This window comes from Cebidichthys violaceus, unplaced genomic scaffold, assembly GCF_023349555.1.
Source record: "Cebidichthys violaceus isolate CVI_PGR_0920_01 unplaced genomic scaffold, fCebVio1.0.p SCAF_30, whole genome shotgun sequence".
Lineage (NCBI taxonomy): Eukaryota > Metazoa > Chordata > Actinopteri > Perciformes > Stichaeidae > Cebidichthys > Cebidichthys violaceus.
The window spans coordinates 2,307,749-2,324,445 of NW_027176484.1; the positions used below are offsets into that span (position 1 = coordinate 2,307,749).

Sequence of the window (16,697 nt, forward strand, 5' to 3'; positions counted from 1 at the left end):
CACCTCTCCGTGGGCCTATAAATAGAGTGCACACACACACACACACACACACACACACACACACACACACACACACACACACACACACACACACACACACACACACTTTCTTCCTCTTCTTCACCTTCGTGTGAGGCAGTCTGGTTTTGACGTCCAGGTGTTCTTTAGCTTTTGCTCATTTCATGCCTACAAGATCCAACCAATACTGCTAATTACACAGGAGACGCCCACTGATGCATTTCTGTTCACACACACTTCTTCTGCTTCTTTCTTTGTTTTATGCTTGTCTGTAAATTAAAACATTACTTTTACATTTGTTAACTGTACTTTACGGTAACACTGGGTGTTATTTATCTCACTGTCTTGGTGTCACTGGCGTTTGTTCGCTGTTTGAAACTTGCTGCATGTATGTAACTCTGCTGGTTATTAACAATGTCTCCCCTTCCTCTCTGTCTCCCTGCCTCTCTGCAGCCTCAGACAACAGCCAGCGATTTCAGGAGACGTGTTTCGCCTTTGCATTAACGCCACAACAAGTCCAGCAGATCAGCAGCTCGATGTAAGAGGAACACCGCCCTCTCAGCGCAGGATGCTGCTCATGAATAATTCATAGATGCACATCATTTCTACAGCTATGGGGTGATAAATTTGTTTCTGTGCTCAAAGGGACATCTCGGGGACCAAATGTGATTTCTCAGTTCAAGTCCAGTTGCGATTTTGCCTGTCGGAGACCAGCTGTCCTCAGGAAGACCATTTTCCACCCAATCTGTGTGTGAAAGTCAACGGGAAGCCGTGTAACCTGCCGGTAAAGAAATCCGCTTTAATCAGAGAAACAACCATTTCTCATTTGAATTTAACTTTAGAACGTTTACAACAAAAAGGCTCATTTTCATTCTTTTTCCCTCTGATATTGCTCTAGGGTTATCTTCCTCCAACCAAAAACGGCGTAGAGCCCAAGCGGCCCAGCCGGCCCATCAACATTACCTCACTGGTCAGATTGTCCACCACAGTCCCCAACACCATTGTGGTGTCGTGGACCGCTGAGATCGGAAGGGTAAGAACCAAAGTGTCACAGTTTCTAACAAGGAACTCTTTGATAACCAAGATTTACAAACGTGACGGAACAGAAAACAGTTTAGTTTAGTCTGAAATGAATGTAGACTTAAAAGCCAAATTCCCTTTTATACAACATCACTGCCTGCATTACGTGTGTGTGTGTGTGTGTGTGTGTGTGTGTGTGTGTGTGCGTGTGCATCACATGCATGTGTGTGTGTGTGAGAAGCAGTGTGAAGTGGGATTTTTTTTGGCCGCCGTTGAGTTGAGCTCTTACAGCCCAAACAGCATTAAATGGTGGAGCAGAGTAGGAAACCATTAAATGCATCCTATGCAGGAACACTCAGAGTCTACTCCCCCCCCCCCCCGGCTCAACGACAGTAGAAGCAGACGTCCCCTGACTGCTGTTACCAGAACACAGGCCGCTGCACACCTGCAGCACACACACACACACACACACACACACACACACACACACACACACACAGCAGCAGCGAAACTGAAAGCCAACCCCAGATTCACTCTTGTTTTGGAGCGAGCCTTTTGAGCCTTTTTCCGCTTGGGATCGTGTCCACTATTTTTGTAGCTTCCTCTTGGATGCGTGCTTGTGCGTGAGTGGTGGGGGGGGGGGGGGGGGGGGGGGGGGGGGGGGGGCTACACACCCAGTGCCCAAACACGGCAACATAAGAAGTAAATACAGGCAGAGGGGCAGATACAGACACCGCATCATGTTCCTGGAGTGGGTCATAAGTGAAGATTGAGAGGGATCATTTTTGCATGACATTGTTTTATTTTTTGGAGAAAGTACTGGATGATAACCAAAACGTCAGGGAAAGTCCAAACATGCTGTATAACCCTGTATGGTCATAATACAGGCTGAGTGAAGGCGGATTACAGTCAATAACAAAATCACCTTATTTAGACCAAATCAATCTGTTCATTTGACTTTTTAAAAAGTATATTTTATTTAATGTAGTGTACATGATCTCATGATCTCACAACAGAAGTACATACTGGCCTCAGATTCTTCCTTCCCTCGGTGCATCTTCACTCACGGCTGAATTACGTGATAATTACTTCATATTTAAACATCTTGCTTGCTGAAGTTTCCTTGAGCAACACTGTTCAGGGACATTCTCTGCTGCTGTGCCCGAACGTCACAACAAAAAGTCACCAATTAAGATTTAAAGGTATCGGTTTGCACGTTGTTCGTGAGCGTACGTATTCGTGTGTGTGTCCACAGAGTTACTCCATGGCAGTGTACTTGGTGAAGCAGCAGTCATCCACGGTGTTGTTACAGAGACTACGAGCGAAAGGCATCAGAAACCCGGACCACTCCAGAGCCCTCAGTAAGAACTATTCTATAGAACTATAGAATTAAGGCCGGTTTTGACATGATTTATAAGCCCATTAAATACAGTTTCATTACAAAATTCAGCGTTTCTACTATAACTTATTTTTTCAAGCACATCTCAGTCTGGCTTCATGTTATTCTACGGCTTTATGAATCCAACATTAGCTGGCCAATGTATGCATGGAAGTTTCACAATTTTACTTTTTTTTTTTTTTCATTAAGTGTATATTTAATGCAATCTTGTCTCTGTTTTATGAGCAAAGTTGAAGGAGCTGGTGGTGGAATGTGTTTTTTTCGCTCCATAACTTCTTGTCTTAGATATAAAAAAAAGATAATACTCTCTTGTGTTATAATTGTCTGTGTGAATGTGTTTTATCCTGTACGGGAAGTGATGTGAGAAGATTCAGGTGCGGAGGGGGGGGGGCTCGGTCAGAGCCTCGCACAGCATGAGGAGCTCTTGAACACTTACGTGAAGTCTGAAATGAGAAACTGGGCATGTCTCCTGTTTGTTTCTCACTCGTGTGTGTGTGTGTGTGTGTGTGTGTGTGTGTGTGTGTGTGTGTGTGTGTGTGTGTGTGTGTGTGTGTGTGTGTGTGTGTGTGTGTGTGTGTGTGTGTGTGTGTGTGTGTGTGTGTGTGTGTGTGCTTTACTTCTCTCCTGCAGTCAAAGAGAAGCTAACAGCAGACCCAGACAGTGAAATAGCCACGACCAGCCTTCGAGTGTCGCTGCTCTGCCCGGTAAACAGCCTGCTCTTTATGAATTAAAGCCAGCGTTTAGAGATTCAGTCATGCCAAGACGTGTCCGTCCGTTCTTTTCTTTGCATGCGCCTCAACATGCCCGCATGCCCTTTACTTCAGCTTGTGTACACGATCCATCCGTCAAATTGTCTTCTCAACCCCTGTTGTGCACTTTTTCCATGTGGGTTTTGGCATGTTTGTGACATTTACGCATCCCGTACGCCCTTCATCCTCACTGTGTGTGTGTGTGTGTGTGTGTGTGTGTGTGTGTGTGTGTGTGTGTGTGTGTGTGTGTCCTCTTCATGCCCTGAATACGTGTGTGTGTGTGTGTGTGTGTGTGTGTGTGTGTGTGTGTGTGTGTGTGTGTGTGTGTGTGTCCTCTTCATGCCCTGAATACATGTGTGTGTGTGTGTGTGTGTGTGTGTGTGTGCAGCTGGGGAAGATGCGGCTGATGATCCCATGCCGGGCGCTGACATGCTCCCACCTGCAGTGCTTTGACGCCACACTGTACATCCAGATGAACGAGAAGAAGCCCACCTGGGTGTGTCCTGTCTGTGACAAGAAGGCCCCCTATGAGCACCTCATCATCGACGGGTAAGATGACCTGTCAGGGAACAGTGCACAGGGTGTATGATGGGTTACATTGTAAGCTTCAGAGGTGCCTGGTAAGACAGAGCCAGGCTAGACTTTATGCTGCGCTAAGCTACTCAGCTGCTGGATGTAGCTTCACATGACGAGTCAATCTTCTCGGCTAACTTTCAGCATCAAACTTAGAAGCTTGCATCCCAAAATATCGGAACTCTTCCTTTGACTTTGTTGTCATGTCTTTGAACCAGAAAAGGAGGAACAAATCAGTAAAAAAAACAGCCCACCAGCTTTGTTTCTTTATTTCAAAAACAGGTTTTTGGCCAATAAGACAATTTCACCCAAATGTCTAATAGCATGAAATGATGAAGTGACATTTTGGATGTGAACTTTAATGCTTAGCGGAGGCATACAACCGCAAGGCGGTAACTCTAATTCTTTTTCTTTGCTCTTCCTTCGTTTATTGTTATGCCCCAAAACATCAAGGAACAGTCCTCGTACTGTAATCCTGCTTATCAATAAACATGATTCTGATTCTGAAATTAGCCGTTGAGCGTAAGAGTTTATTCTTGTTCAAATGCTGTGTTTTTTTGAAAGGAAATACTGCACTCATGCATTATATACACTCATCTCAAAATCTGGAGCTCCACAGAATCAGTTGATCAACTTGTTGATATGAGTCATTTAAATCATAACGTGAGGCGTGAAGGTGGCTCTGGAACGTGTTCGTCGCAGCTTTTCAAAGCAGCCTTACAGCATAATCCATCTTTTCTTGTTATTGATGTTCAGTACGTTCAAAACACTCACTCACTGACTATAATATGAAAAGATTGAGGTATTCACTGAATCACAGTGTTCACCTAAGCCTGTTTATGAGTAGATTTCCTGTCTTTGGAAGTGGAAGGTCTTTTCCACTACACTCAGCTTTTGATTAAAAAAAAAAAAAAATCTGCGCCTACATTTTCTTGGGATGGATCGGTCTATGACGTGTTTGTTTGTTCTCAGGCTTTTCGTGGAGATCCTCAACAGCTGCACGGACTGCGATGAGATCCAGTTTAAGGAGGATGGCAGCTGGGCCCCCATGAGGTCCAAGAGGGAAGTGCAAGAGGTCTCCTCTGCTTCCTATAACGGACTGGATGGTGAGACATGTAGTGAGGGATGAAAGGGGAGCAGGGTGGGGAGGAAACAGAAAAGGCTGCGTCTATATGAAGCTCTATATGAAGGCAGCGAGAGAAGCTTAGAAGTAATTAAAACGGGATTACAGAGACGTGGTAAGAAGTCTTTGTTTATGCGTTGTCAGTTTTAATTTGTTGAGGCATCCATCATGATGCTACTGAGCAAAGTGCTTGTCTCCTTGGTAACAAACATACTGTATCTCATAGGAGAGAAGGGCCAATTTGTATGTGTGCATTTTAGCACACGCACGGCATTCAGCAGCGCTTTTGATTTTTGCTTTGCAGCCTCAGAAACACAGACTGATGTTTTTGCTGCCGCTCCGCAGGTTCGTGTCGGACGTCTGCGGGCTCAGATCAGCTGAGCTGCTCGTCGTCCGGCGGCCGCGGCGGCGGCGGCGACGGCAGCAATAGCAAGAAGGTGGAGGTGATCGACTTGACGCTGGACAGCTCCTCGGACGACGACGGACAGGATTCGCCGCCGCCTCCGCAGCCGCCGCCGCCGCCGCTGCCCCCTCTGCCCCAAAGAGCGTGTCCCTCTATGTCACCGACCTCGCCGCCCATCAACAACAAAGGGTCAGACGCACAAACCCCCCCCACCCAAGACCGTCTTGATTTCATCTCCACATTCTGTTTTTGTCTTTCATTGAATGTGGGCATGAGGCTCCTCTCGGCTGCTCAGACGGGTAGTTGGTTATGTATCGAGATGTTAAATGATTCATGAGTTTTGCACTCGACACACAAGTTTCTTTTACCATTTCACATCTACAGCAGTCACCGAAGAAAGCAGAGAGTGCTGACTGAGACAGACTTACCTCCTTTAAATTGAACGTATAGATCTAGAAAATGGGTTTGAAAATTGGTTGTTTCTTTGCACAAAAGCATCAAAAACAGAGGGTTAAAGTTCCACATGTATATAACATCTCAAGACAGTTTAATGCTTGACGATCCTCTCAGGATCAGGAAGGATCGGTAACTCGGCTAACAAACAGACCTGATAGACATGTGGAAGGGGGGGGGGGGGCTATTTTCATCTTGCCTAAATGTTAGAAAATGGTTCCTTTTGAGTAGAAGGTTCAAGCCTGTATACATGAATATCAGAGAGAGTCTAACGTAAACTCACATGATCGTCACATCATCTGGCTGAGTCCTGTGTTCCTATGGTAAAGACAGAATGAGCAGGACTTTCCTCAAATACATGTTTAGATTTAAAAGTGACCCGTCTCCTTCGTCACTTATGACCCTCTAGATGTGTGTGACGGTGTCTGTATCCACAGAGACCCCGCCCTCTGCCTGTATTTTCTTCTTTCTTGTCATTTTGTCTTGTTTGGGACATTCCTTGGGGTCAACCTCGTAGCGACCAGGTGTCAGATCGTAACCGCGTGTCGTTGGACCTTCGATCGTCCAACCGACAAATCCTCATTCTGCCTTCAAACAACACGAGGGACGCTGTTGAAAGAAAGGCTCTCCGAAACTCCTAACAGCTGCGTTTTAAGACAAATTCAAATCCATTATGTGCATCTGTGTTAGAACGTGTGCCGCTTCATTTGACTTTAATGAATCCTGTTGTTCAGAGGTTTGTGTGTGTTTTTTGCGAGGTCAGAGGAGGAGACGGCACACCCTGTGACTTACCGAATAAATAGGACATGAAATAAAAGCCTAATTATAGATGAGGCGTCCTCTGTAATAACTCCTCGTCTCTGAACCGCTTCCTTTGTGTCTGCCTGCAGAGTGTTGAACCTGCACCACCAGGCCTCTCCTGTGAGCCGCACTCCCAGCATGCCAGCCGTGGACACCAGCTACATCCCTCCTGTCCCCCCACTCATCCAGGACTACAGACCCTACTACCACACACCCAACGACCTGTCGGGTAAAGACAAACACACAAGGCCATATTCACTTTTTTTTCCAAATTATACTTGTACTTCTTTATCTATAAATTCTATATATAAAACGATGAAATTATTATTGAATGTACCGATATAGCCATAAGAATTAGTGACTTCATAAAGAGTGGAAACAAGCAGATAAACAATATGTGATGAAGTCATAGAGTGAGTATTTTCTAAATTACTGTATTAATGATTAATTAAGGATATTTAACAGGAAAACCAAAAGTTTAAGATGTCAAAGGGACTTTTGTTGTTCTTATTTTGTTTTCTATAACAGGTCTGATGCCCGTAACTTTAAAACACATTATGTATTTGCGTCTGTGATACAGATTTGTGTGGATATTCTGCATTGACTCTTCCTGTGCTTGATTTCCAGAGTTGAACTTCTTCTCTTTTCTTCAAGGCGACAATCATCAGGTACGTCAACAGTTCGGTTTTCAGTGAAGTCCTTGAAGCCATGTGACCATGGTTCATTTTAGAATAATAAAACGGCTCTAATATATTATAAATATAGAAATAAATATTCTACTTGTGCTCACCAAACAAACAGCATGCTTGATGACAAACTGCCTCTCTGCAGAAAGCAAAGATCCCTCATGCAGAGTCAAGTACTAAACACATATTTGTGTTATATTTGGTGGAATTGGACATAAAATGTCACACAACCTCTTTTGACAAATGTTGGTTCCTGGTGGCTGGAATTCTCTGAGGCAGTCAAACCTAAATTGATTTCTGGTTCCCTCAGCTTTCATTCGGCTCTGTTTGAGTTATATTATTTTAAATTTAAAAAGGTTGGTTCTCCCAAATAATAATAATAATAATAAAAAAAAAAAAATCCTATTTGAGCAAATAGATTGTGGCGGGTCCAACCCGGCTATATCCTCCCCTCTGCAGCTGCAGCCTCGAACGGCCTCTCTCCGTCTGAATACGGCTGAGTCAGCCAAAATATACATTGTAAATACCATCACAACATCCTTTGCACTCGTATTTTGGGATGCCATTTCCGCTGTACGTAATGTAACTAGTTTGCAAACACAACCGAAGAGAACAAGAACTAAAGTAGCACCCTGCAGTTCTTCTTTGCCTCCGACGACGTCACTGAATGCAGAAAGAACAGATTTTACTTCTTTACTGTCTTTCAATCAGAGGGTCGGAGGTTCGATTCCCCGGCTCCTGCTCCACTAGTCTCGTGTCAATGTGTTCTTGAGCAAGACACTTAACCCCAAAAAATGTGCTCCCGTAGCTGCGCCTACGGTGTGTAGATAGATACTGAATTGGAAGTCGCTTTGGATAACAGCGTCTGCTGAATGACTGTAATGTAATGTAACATTTTTGTAATGCAGAGTTGTTCAAACTTTCACCACCATTAGTGAGCCGAGTAGAATGGAGTTACCTCGGACTCCATCATAATATGCTTTTAAAAGTTCATCCATGAGCTTCTTTTTGTCTCGGCCTCTAAACGAGAACTCAACACTTCCTCCTCTCTTGTGTTTCTGCCGCGTCAGCATTACAACATGGTGATGGCAGCCGCGGCCGCCGCTTCGGCCTCGGACGACCACGAGCTGCTCCTCAACCGCTTCCTGCCCTACAGCACCTCCTCCTCCTCCTCCTCCCAGCTGTTCCTCGACCAATCGGGAGCCTCCTCGGCCGCCTCGCTGACGGCGCCGACCAACGGGGCGAGCAACTCGGGCAGCAGCAGCAGCCTGGTGTCGTCCAGCAGCCTCCGAGACACTCACTCCACGCACTCGTCCTCGCACTCCTCGCACACACACCCCGGGGTGGTGGCCAGCCGGAGCAGCGCCGAAGCAGCGGTGGCGGCCATTTACGGCGGGATACCCGACGTTATATCGTTGGACTGACTCGAGAAGGGTCAAGACTACACTTTGGGTCCATCTGCGATCCAGTGACAAACTTCTTGGCTGCAGGGTAAAGTTTTGACTAGACTGCCCCCCCCCCCCCCCCCCCCCCTCAAGTCCTCAAACTCAGAACGATTGTGGAGTCGTAATGACGAGACCGCCTCAAGAAGAGCACTAATATTAGGAGTGGGTTCAGACCTGAGAACAGTACAGAGTCATCACTTAGAGGGGTCAGCGGTGGACATTCTGTTTGTATTCTGACTTCAGATCAGAAACCTGTCCAGCATGTGAACCCGCGTTGAACTGGTACCGACCCGGCACAAACAGCAAAGACACTACCTGAGCAAAAAAAAAAAAACACAAAGGAGGAAGGCTCTTTTTTTTTTTTTTTTTTACAAAGACGAGGAGTGGCACCGTGTACAGAGAACAAAATATATTTTCCTCTTTTACTTTTGTATGTTAAATCGGGACATTTTCAGTCTAGTGAGCTGCTTCAATCGCTGTTTTTAAGTGGAGGACTGAGGTTGTTTTGGGGTTGTTGTTGTTGTTGTTGTTGTTTTTCTTTTTTTCTCACAAAAGCTTATACATACGCCTCTTGCCATGTGCTTAAGTTTCTCTCCTCTTTTATTCTGCTTACACGTCGTTTTATTTTGCATCTCTACAATATATACTTCAATTCTTTCTCCTTCTCACGTGCTCGAGTTCATTTTTAAATTCATGACGTATTATTTCTCTGTCCAATGACAAGAACACTGAATTTACAGTTTATTCATGTACTAATTTTATTTTGCTTTTAAGTTATGTATATTTAAACAGTTATAGATATATATATATATATATATATACAGTTTATATATATATATGCATTCCCTCTGACCTTCAGGTTAATGCTGTGGGGAGTGTTTTTCATTGTCACTCCTCACAAAGACTCTGCCGGCGTACAGCATTTAGAAATGGAGACTTTTAGACTATTTATAGCTGCCGATTTACAGTTCTGAGCTGGAAGAGTTTGTTTTTGTTTCTTTTTCTTTTTCTTGCACAATGCCAAAAATTAAGATACGGTACCTTTTTTTTTGAAAATTCACACAATAATCAAGAGTGCAATGTTGAACCCGTGTGCCACAGTGTTTCCTGTTCAAGTGTCCACTTCTTCCATTTCAGCTGGTTCGTGACTCAGACTCTTCAGATTCCCTTCGGTTTCATCGTTTTCTTGCCTGACATTGGGGGGAAATCGCGATGGCGGTGGAGCTGTTGTAGCAGCCTTTTAAGTCCACGGCATGTGACCGCGTTTAAACCAGTGCCTGTTTGTGTGCATGCTTTTACAGCGTGTTTTGGGATGTTTGAGTCGTCAAACTCAAAGGAATGTCTTAAACGGTTACCCGACAACCTCTGAAGAAGACTCGACTTGTGGCCGATGGCTTTTTGACGGCGTAAGACGTTGTCTTGGGAGTTTATCTTTGGGGAAGCTGCTTGTGTGGAAGCGGCATGGAAGGAGTGTGAAAAGAGGGAGATCTCAGCATGCCAACTTGTCGACTGGGCGCAGAGCCAGCTGCTTTAAAAAGTAATATACACGACCCGTCCGTAATTCAACAAACCCTAGGAGTTCGTCGGTGTCAAAGCGAGGAGGAGGAGGAGGAGCTTGAGTCTGCTGAAAACGCAGAGGTCGCTCATGAATGTATTGTAGAAGTTTAAGAGTGGACACACTTTTGTCCTTTGCTTCAGTTTCAGTTATTAATAAGAGGTTGTAGAGGTCACATGACCAGTGATATACAGTAGACCTGGAACCCCCCCCCCCCCCCCCCAGAGTCTGGATGTCCTTGAAACTTACCCGTCTTTCCAGTTCCTCCTCAATTATCCACTTCTAGACGTCCGAGGCCGTTCAGTTCACTTCGAAGTCTAATTATATTATCTCCACCACCAGGAGATAATCGCCTCTGACAGCGTCACCTGACATCCTGTCCTGTCCTTCAACTAACTGGGAGACTCACCCAAAATGACCCCCACACCTCCCTCTCCCTCCCTCCCTCCCCTCCCTCGCTCTCTCTTGACATCTTTTATTTAATTTCTTTTCCTGGGAACCAGCCTCCGGCTCTCACACTGAACCGGAGCCAGTCTTGTGTATTTCCTGTGTTGTGCAGTATTTTATTTATTTTGTATTCTTATTTCTATATATTATATTTTTACAAATCGTTTTTAATTTCCATGGGTGAGCGTGTAAGTCACTGTCACTCGGGAGCTGTTTTTTTTTTTTTTTATTATTTAATATGTATTTTATTATTTTTGTTCATCGGTACGGTTTAGTTATTCGTGGTGGAAATGCCTCTGTGTGTTTTCTTGGGAGCTGACATGCGTAACATATAATAAGGACACAAAGCACATGTTTATGCATGAGTCATGATGATGTCATGATGAATTCATTCAGGATTATGAGTTCCTGTTGTTCACCAAGTCACTGAGAGTTCATGTGATTAGTTAACGCTTAATGGATTATCAATTAACGATTAACTCAAAGTTACTTCACTCGTCAATTCATACGACGCAAAATTAGCTAGAATCCCGTTACATAGAAAAATGTCAGTATCGATATAGAAATATGAAGCTGTTGTTTTTGTTTTATCAAACTTTTTGTGAAGAATAATCTCTAGTATTGTTGTCGACCACTTTGGTCCAGACTTGAATATCTCAACATCTATTGGAAGCTTGGTACCGACATTCATTGTCCCCAGAGGATGAACCCAACTGACTTTGATGATCCTCTGACTTCGTTAGTGCTACCATCAGGTCAAAGTTTTAGTTTGTACTTAGTGTTTAGTGCTGATTAGCACACGTTAACATGCTGATGCTAACATACTTAGATGGTAAACATCAGCATGTTAGCATCCCTGACGTCAGCATTGATTATTCTATTATCTGCTTTCAGAGAGGCTGATTAAATGCATGGGTCCAAAATATCCTTTCATCCAAATTGGACGATTTTTTTTTTTTAAATCTCCTGTTTCCTTTATGGGTTTCTAGAAATCTCCCGTTCATCGCGCTAAAGAAGCCACTTGATTACCTGAACATGCAGGAGCACAGAGTCTCCCTTTGCTCATGAAAAGAGTTAGAATAAAGATATAGTCGTTTTTGGAGCTGCGAGGTTTTCACAGAGCAGCGACGCCACTGCATGTAACCGGATTCCGGCTAATTCATATGAATGAATGTATGAAGTAACTACGACTTCATTAATTAACGGAATATTCATTAAGCGTTAACTCATCACATAATTCACGACACGCCCTGGGTGGATTCATGCATCAAATCATCACGACTCGTGCATTAGTTAAGCATTTACTTCAGCGCGCGTGTGTGTTTGTGCCTCTTTATTATGAAGAGTGATGCGCACTTCCTACACTGAAGACGTTGAGCCTATATATACCATCACGGCAGTTTGAATAATAATCACCAGTATTTGGACGCCCGACAAGGTGGTCAATAAATGCATTAGATCACGACTTTAATTTATTTAAACCTCTTGTTTTGTCGGTGCAGCAGGTTTACGCACAGTGAGAGTCCAGACCGCGTCGACTGTGTTTCTGTCGGAAGTGCTCTTCAACACTGGGGTCTCCGTGGGGTTGCCGAATTGTTCCATAGTGTCGAGTGGGCTCGGCTCCCTCCTGTGGTGCGCAGTTGTTAGACGTCTGAGGGAGAACTCGTCATCATTGCGCAGGGGGATTCGGGTTTTTTTTGTTGTTGTTGTTGTTGTTATAAAATATCAGATTGCAGGCAGTGATGGATAAGCACAGGGCTGCTGTCGTCTCGATCCCTCTCCGGCATTTTTTTCTTCTTTTCTCAGCAGCTTGTGCGTTTGCTGCTGTGAGGACACTGGGGAATAAGGCCACTATTATTTGTAGTTACTCGGAAAGGTGTTTTTCAAAACGGTGCCGAGCAGCTCAACTCTTTGGTTGGAGCGACCGTCTCACCGTAGATAAAAGGGAAAAGTCAACCGCGTGTGTTTTGTGTCTGTATGGAAGACCCGAAAGTTCAGATCCAAACGTTCGGTGTTTTGATGTCCGTCTGTATGCTTTTTGTGTGTCAATTCAGAGCGAGAGAATAAATTAATTTATATATTTTTTAGAAAATGACAGCTGTACTATTATTATTATAAAAAAAAAGAAAGAAAAAAAAGGACTGTGGCCAATAAAGAGTCTTACGCAGCAGAAATGATCTCAAAGTCAGACTTAAGTCGATATCTGCACTCACTGCCTTAAAACATTCACAGGTTCTGTTTCACGGCTCCAATCCGAGAAAAATCCTAAAAAGGCTTTTCGAGGAGGGCGACGAGAAGACGGTGTACAGTAGACCCTTGTCAGTTTGTACAAATATACCAAGTGAAAAAAAAAAATATTTATTACCTGCATTGAAGAAATTGTTTACTTATTGAATGTTATCTGTTTATGTAGAACATTTTAGATGTAATAAAATGCATTCTGTTATTCCTTTGTGTTTTCCCTTATTTTGAAACGACGGGATTTATCCTTTCTGGAGGAAAAAAGGGGTTTGCTGTCAAATGCCAATTTAAACTGTGCCTGTTACACCTAGAAGTGATCACTGGGTGGCATCAGAGAGACAGTTTCATCAACATGTCCCTTGCTGCGATGGCAAAAAAACAATTACGCACGCTTTGTCGACTCCAGCCGATGCCTTCTTGGCTCTGACACGAGCTATATATAATATAAACATATAGAATAATGAATGAAGATGTTTAACTTTTGATTAAAAGTGACGAAGAAGCCTCGTGCAACGAGGAGACGACGTTACGCACAAGACAGATGGACGCGTCAAACCTCATGTTCACCTCAACCCCGCCGTTCCTGTCGTGCTGTCGGAGCTGGCAGCAGAGAGGAGAGAGGGGGACACAACGGCACAGAAGGGTGGGGGTGGATACAGATGGAGGAGTTGGGCTGGCATCGTGTACTAAGGGGTCACTCCAAGATCCAGCTCTACTTGGACAGATACATTCGATCCATATCCAGATCCATTCTTGAATACAGACATATTGAGCTGTCCGTGAGCTGCTGACATGAATGAGGAAAATGAGAGCGTTTGTTTGAACAGTTCACTAGTTGAGGTTGACTACTTCAACATCCTGGAGGACATCGACGTGACGGCCGACGGGACCCCGATTCTGAGGTTCCTCATCTGCCTTGTTTATTGTGTTGTCTGCGCTGCGGGTCTGGTGGGCAACGTGCTGGTCCTCTTCTTCATCAGGGTCAAACAAGAGAGGAAGAAGTCCACGGTGAACTTCTTCGTGCTCAACTTGGCGGTGACGGACCTCCAGTTCGTGCTCACTCTGCCCTTCTGGGCCGTGGACACCGTGCTGGACTTCAGCTGGCCGTTTGGAGACGCCATGTGCAAAATCATCCTCTCGGTCACCGTGATGAACATGTACGCCAGCGTGTTTTTTCTCACTGCCATGAGTGTGACCCGCTACTGGTCAGTCGCCTCGGCTCTGAAGAACAGAACCGCGCAGAAGTCCTGTTCCGCCAAATGGACCTGCGCAATCATTTGGACACTGGCGACTCTGGCGACTGCGCCGACGACGATTTTCTCAACTGTCAGCAACGTAACCGGAGAAAAGCTCTGTTTGCTGAGGTTCCCAGGTGGCCAGTACTGGTTGGCACTTTATCACATCCAGAAAATGCTTGTAGGTTTTGTTTTGCCAATGTCCATCGTGTCCATCAGCTACATCATGCTGCTGCGTTTCATCAACAACCGGAGTATGAAAACAAACAACCCCAAACGGAGATCCAAAGTTACAAAAGCGATCACCATCGTCGTGTTGTCTTTCTTCCTGTGCTGGATGCCGAACCAGGCCATCACCTTGTGGAGTGTACTGGTCAAACTGAACGTCGCAAACTGGGACAAAGCGTATTACATAGTCCACACGTATGTGTTCCCCCTGACCGTCTGTCTGGCTCACACCAACAGCTGTCTGAACCCGATTATTTACTGCCTCATGAGGAAGGAGTTCAGGAATAAGTTGGGGAGTCTGATTCACAGAGGGTGAGGTTTTGGACCTCTGTGAATGATTTAACGAGTTGACAAACAGTAACCAAGACGCACCGAGTGCGCACGGCGAAAGAATCGTGGAGCGAGAGAGGAGATCAGCTGTCAGAAAGCACAACGAGAACCAGCAACACTATGTATATGAGGAGTATTTACTCCATTCTGCTCATGGAATAATGTAACTTTCATCCGCGCTTCTTGTTTCTAAAGTCCTGCGTAATGTTGCTTTTTCTATATAGCTGGTTTTGGGCTTTACGCATAGGACGTGCTAATTTTGTGTTTAAAGTATTACACTTGGATGTCCACTGTGCCATTGCTTGTTAAATATCCGCTACGAGTGGTGTGTGTAGTCAGTCGAAGTGGGTGCGTAATTGAAAATTATAATGAACAACAGCTTGCATTGTAGGTGAACAGGTGAAACAGCGCTTTCTACGTCCATCTGTGAATGTCTTTGGAAATAATGTAACCAGTGTGCGATGAGTGTGTTTACAAGACAATCGTGGATGCAAACTTCACCTCTTCTGAACCAAAGGAGGATATTTACCAACACACATACTCACGATTCTCACTCCCAACTCCTCAGATGGCCTACTGAGTCTTAGCCTAAAGCTCGTGTACCCCTGTAGCGTGACTTTTGCACGTGTCACGGACGGTGTCAGTTTCCACTTCTTAAACAGGCGGCAACCTCCTGTCCTGAATGCGAAAGTGACTTACACTTGCATTATTTCTCCCGACCAGCAGGGGGCGACTCCTCTGGTTGCAAAGAGCAGTCAGATTTGATAGAAGTCTATCAGAAAATGATCCTACGTCTCACTATTAATAATGTAAATATGGGTTTATGGTCTCAATTGCTACTTTCAAGTCTTCTTCAATACAGCGTGATGTTCATTTAGTAAATTACAGCCAAAATCTAAGATGGCAATGGCCAAAATTGCTGAACTCAAGGCTTCATGACCGCAGTCCACAAACCAATGGGTAACTTCACGACAGCTATGTCACCCATTGGTTTGTGGACTGACGTTTTGAAGCCTCAAGTTTGGCATTTGGGCAATTGCCATCTTGGTTTTTGGCCGTCGCCATCTTGGTTTTTGCCACCAGAAAAGAAAAAGAGATGGTTGAGTACAACCGAATGCTGAATAAGACATTTTTGGGGAACCAAAAATGTAAGAATTTACTTTCATGAACTGGAAACACTTTGAAAGGGTTAAAGTTGTGAGACAAAAACGAAGGACGACGCTTTATCGTCTATCTTAATCTAAATGGGACCATAAAGAACATCATGCTGTATTGAAAAAGACTTGAAACTAGTGACTGAGACCATAAACTCATGTTTACAATGTTTTGCCCCCTGCTGGCCATTTAAAAGAATGCAAGTTTAAGGCACTTCAGCATTGCCTTCACTTTTCAGACCCCTTGGTTGGTTAGGGTTAGGAAAAGAGCGTTGTTGACGCTAACTTGACCGGCTAACGACTCACGAGACTCAAGTGACTAACGACTGACGTGACAACTTGTCAACGTTTACTTTTAGTTTTGCCCGCGACACGAACAGCGGCCTCCTGGACCAAAGTCCTGTGTTTGTCCTGTGACTGCTTTGTCTACGTTCTGTCTAAGAATGAGGCGGGCGGGTTTGCATTGGAGTCAGCTGAAAGCACCGCGGTGGGTCGGTATCAGACACCGAGGGACACCGACCAGGCGGTTTTTGACGAGTTGGGATTGAGATCAGATTAGTTACAGGTCTTTTTTTTTTTTAAGTTATTGACTATAACGTGCCAAACAACAAAATGTGTAAAATATGATTGTTGTAAATACACCCCAAAAAAAAAATAATGTATGTGTCTATCCACGACGTGTGATAATAAAAATGTACTCAAGTCGACTCACGTGGCTTATAGTTTTTCTCTATAATAATATCTGATCGCAGGCGGAGGCCTTTTATGTTGCAGATGATAAGAATCATATACTCTCAATATGAGTCTCAATAACAGGACCCCATGCAATAAGCAGTC

At 44.4% G+C, this 16,697-nt stretch overlaps 2 protein-coding genes across 2 annotated transcripts in view; both read left to right on the plus strand.

The window, feature by feature from the left end:
* The window catches only part of LOC137882133 (E3 SUMO-protein ligase PIAS1-like), a 13,932-nt gene extending 814 nt beyond the window's left edge, over window positions 1–13,118 (plus strand). Inside the window, exons 2-12 of the mRNA XM_068724275.1 lie at window positions 472–556; window positions 664–802; window positions 917–1,051; window positions 2,294–2,399; window positions 3,068–3,141; window positions 3,575–3,735; window positions 4,732–4,865; window positions 5,228–5,474; window positions 6,629–6,768; window positions 7,167–7,207; window positions 8,296–13,118. Coding sequence (XP_068580376.1) covers window positions 472–556; window positions 664–802; window positions 917–1,051; window positions 2,294–2,399; window positions 3,068–3,141; window positions 3,575–3,735; window positions 4,732–4,865; window positions 5,228–5,474; window positions 6,629–6,768; window positions 7,167–7,207; window positions 8,296–8,649 — 1,616 coding nt within the window. The 3' untranslated portion in view covers window positions 8,650–13,118. The remainder of the gene's footprint in view (window positions 1–471; window positions 557–663; window positions 803–916; window positions 1,052–2,293; window positions 2,400–3,067; window positions 3,142–3,574; window positions 3,736–4,731; window positions 4,866–5,227; window positions 5,475–6,628; window positions 6,769–7,166; window positions 7,208–8,295) is intronic.
* A 412-nt stretch (window positions 13,119–13,530) lies between these two features.
* On the plus strand, window positions 13,531–16,479 carry LOC137882142 (relaxin-3 receptor 1-like). The gene has a single exon (XM_068724286.1). The coding sequence runs from the start codon at window positions 13,706–13,708 to the stop codon at window positions 14,690–14,692; it is 987 nt and encodes a 328-aa protein (XP_068580387.1). The 5' UTR covers window positions 13,531–13,705; the 3' UTR covers window positions 14,693–16,479.
* The last annotated feature ends 218 nt before the right edge of the window (window positions 16,480–16,697 follow it).

Bases quoted from the DNA above. Each gene is read 5' to 3' on its own strand.
- LOC137882142 (XM_068724286.1), top strand. From the start codon at position 13,706: ATGAATGAGGAAAATGAGAGCGTTTGTTTGAACAGTTCACTAGTTGAG.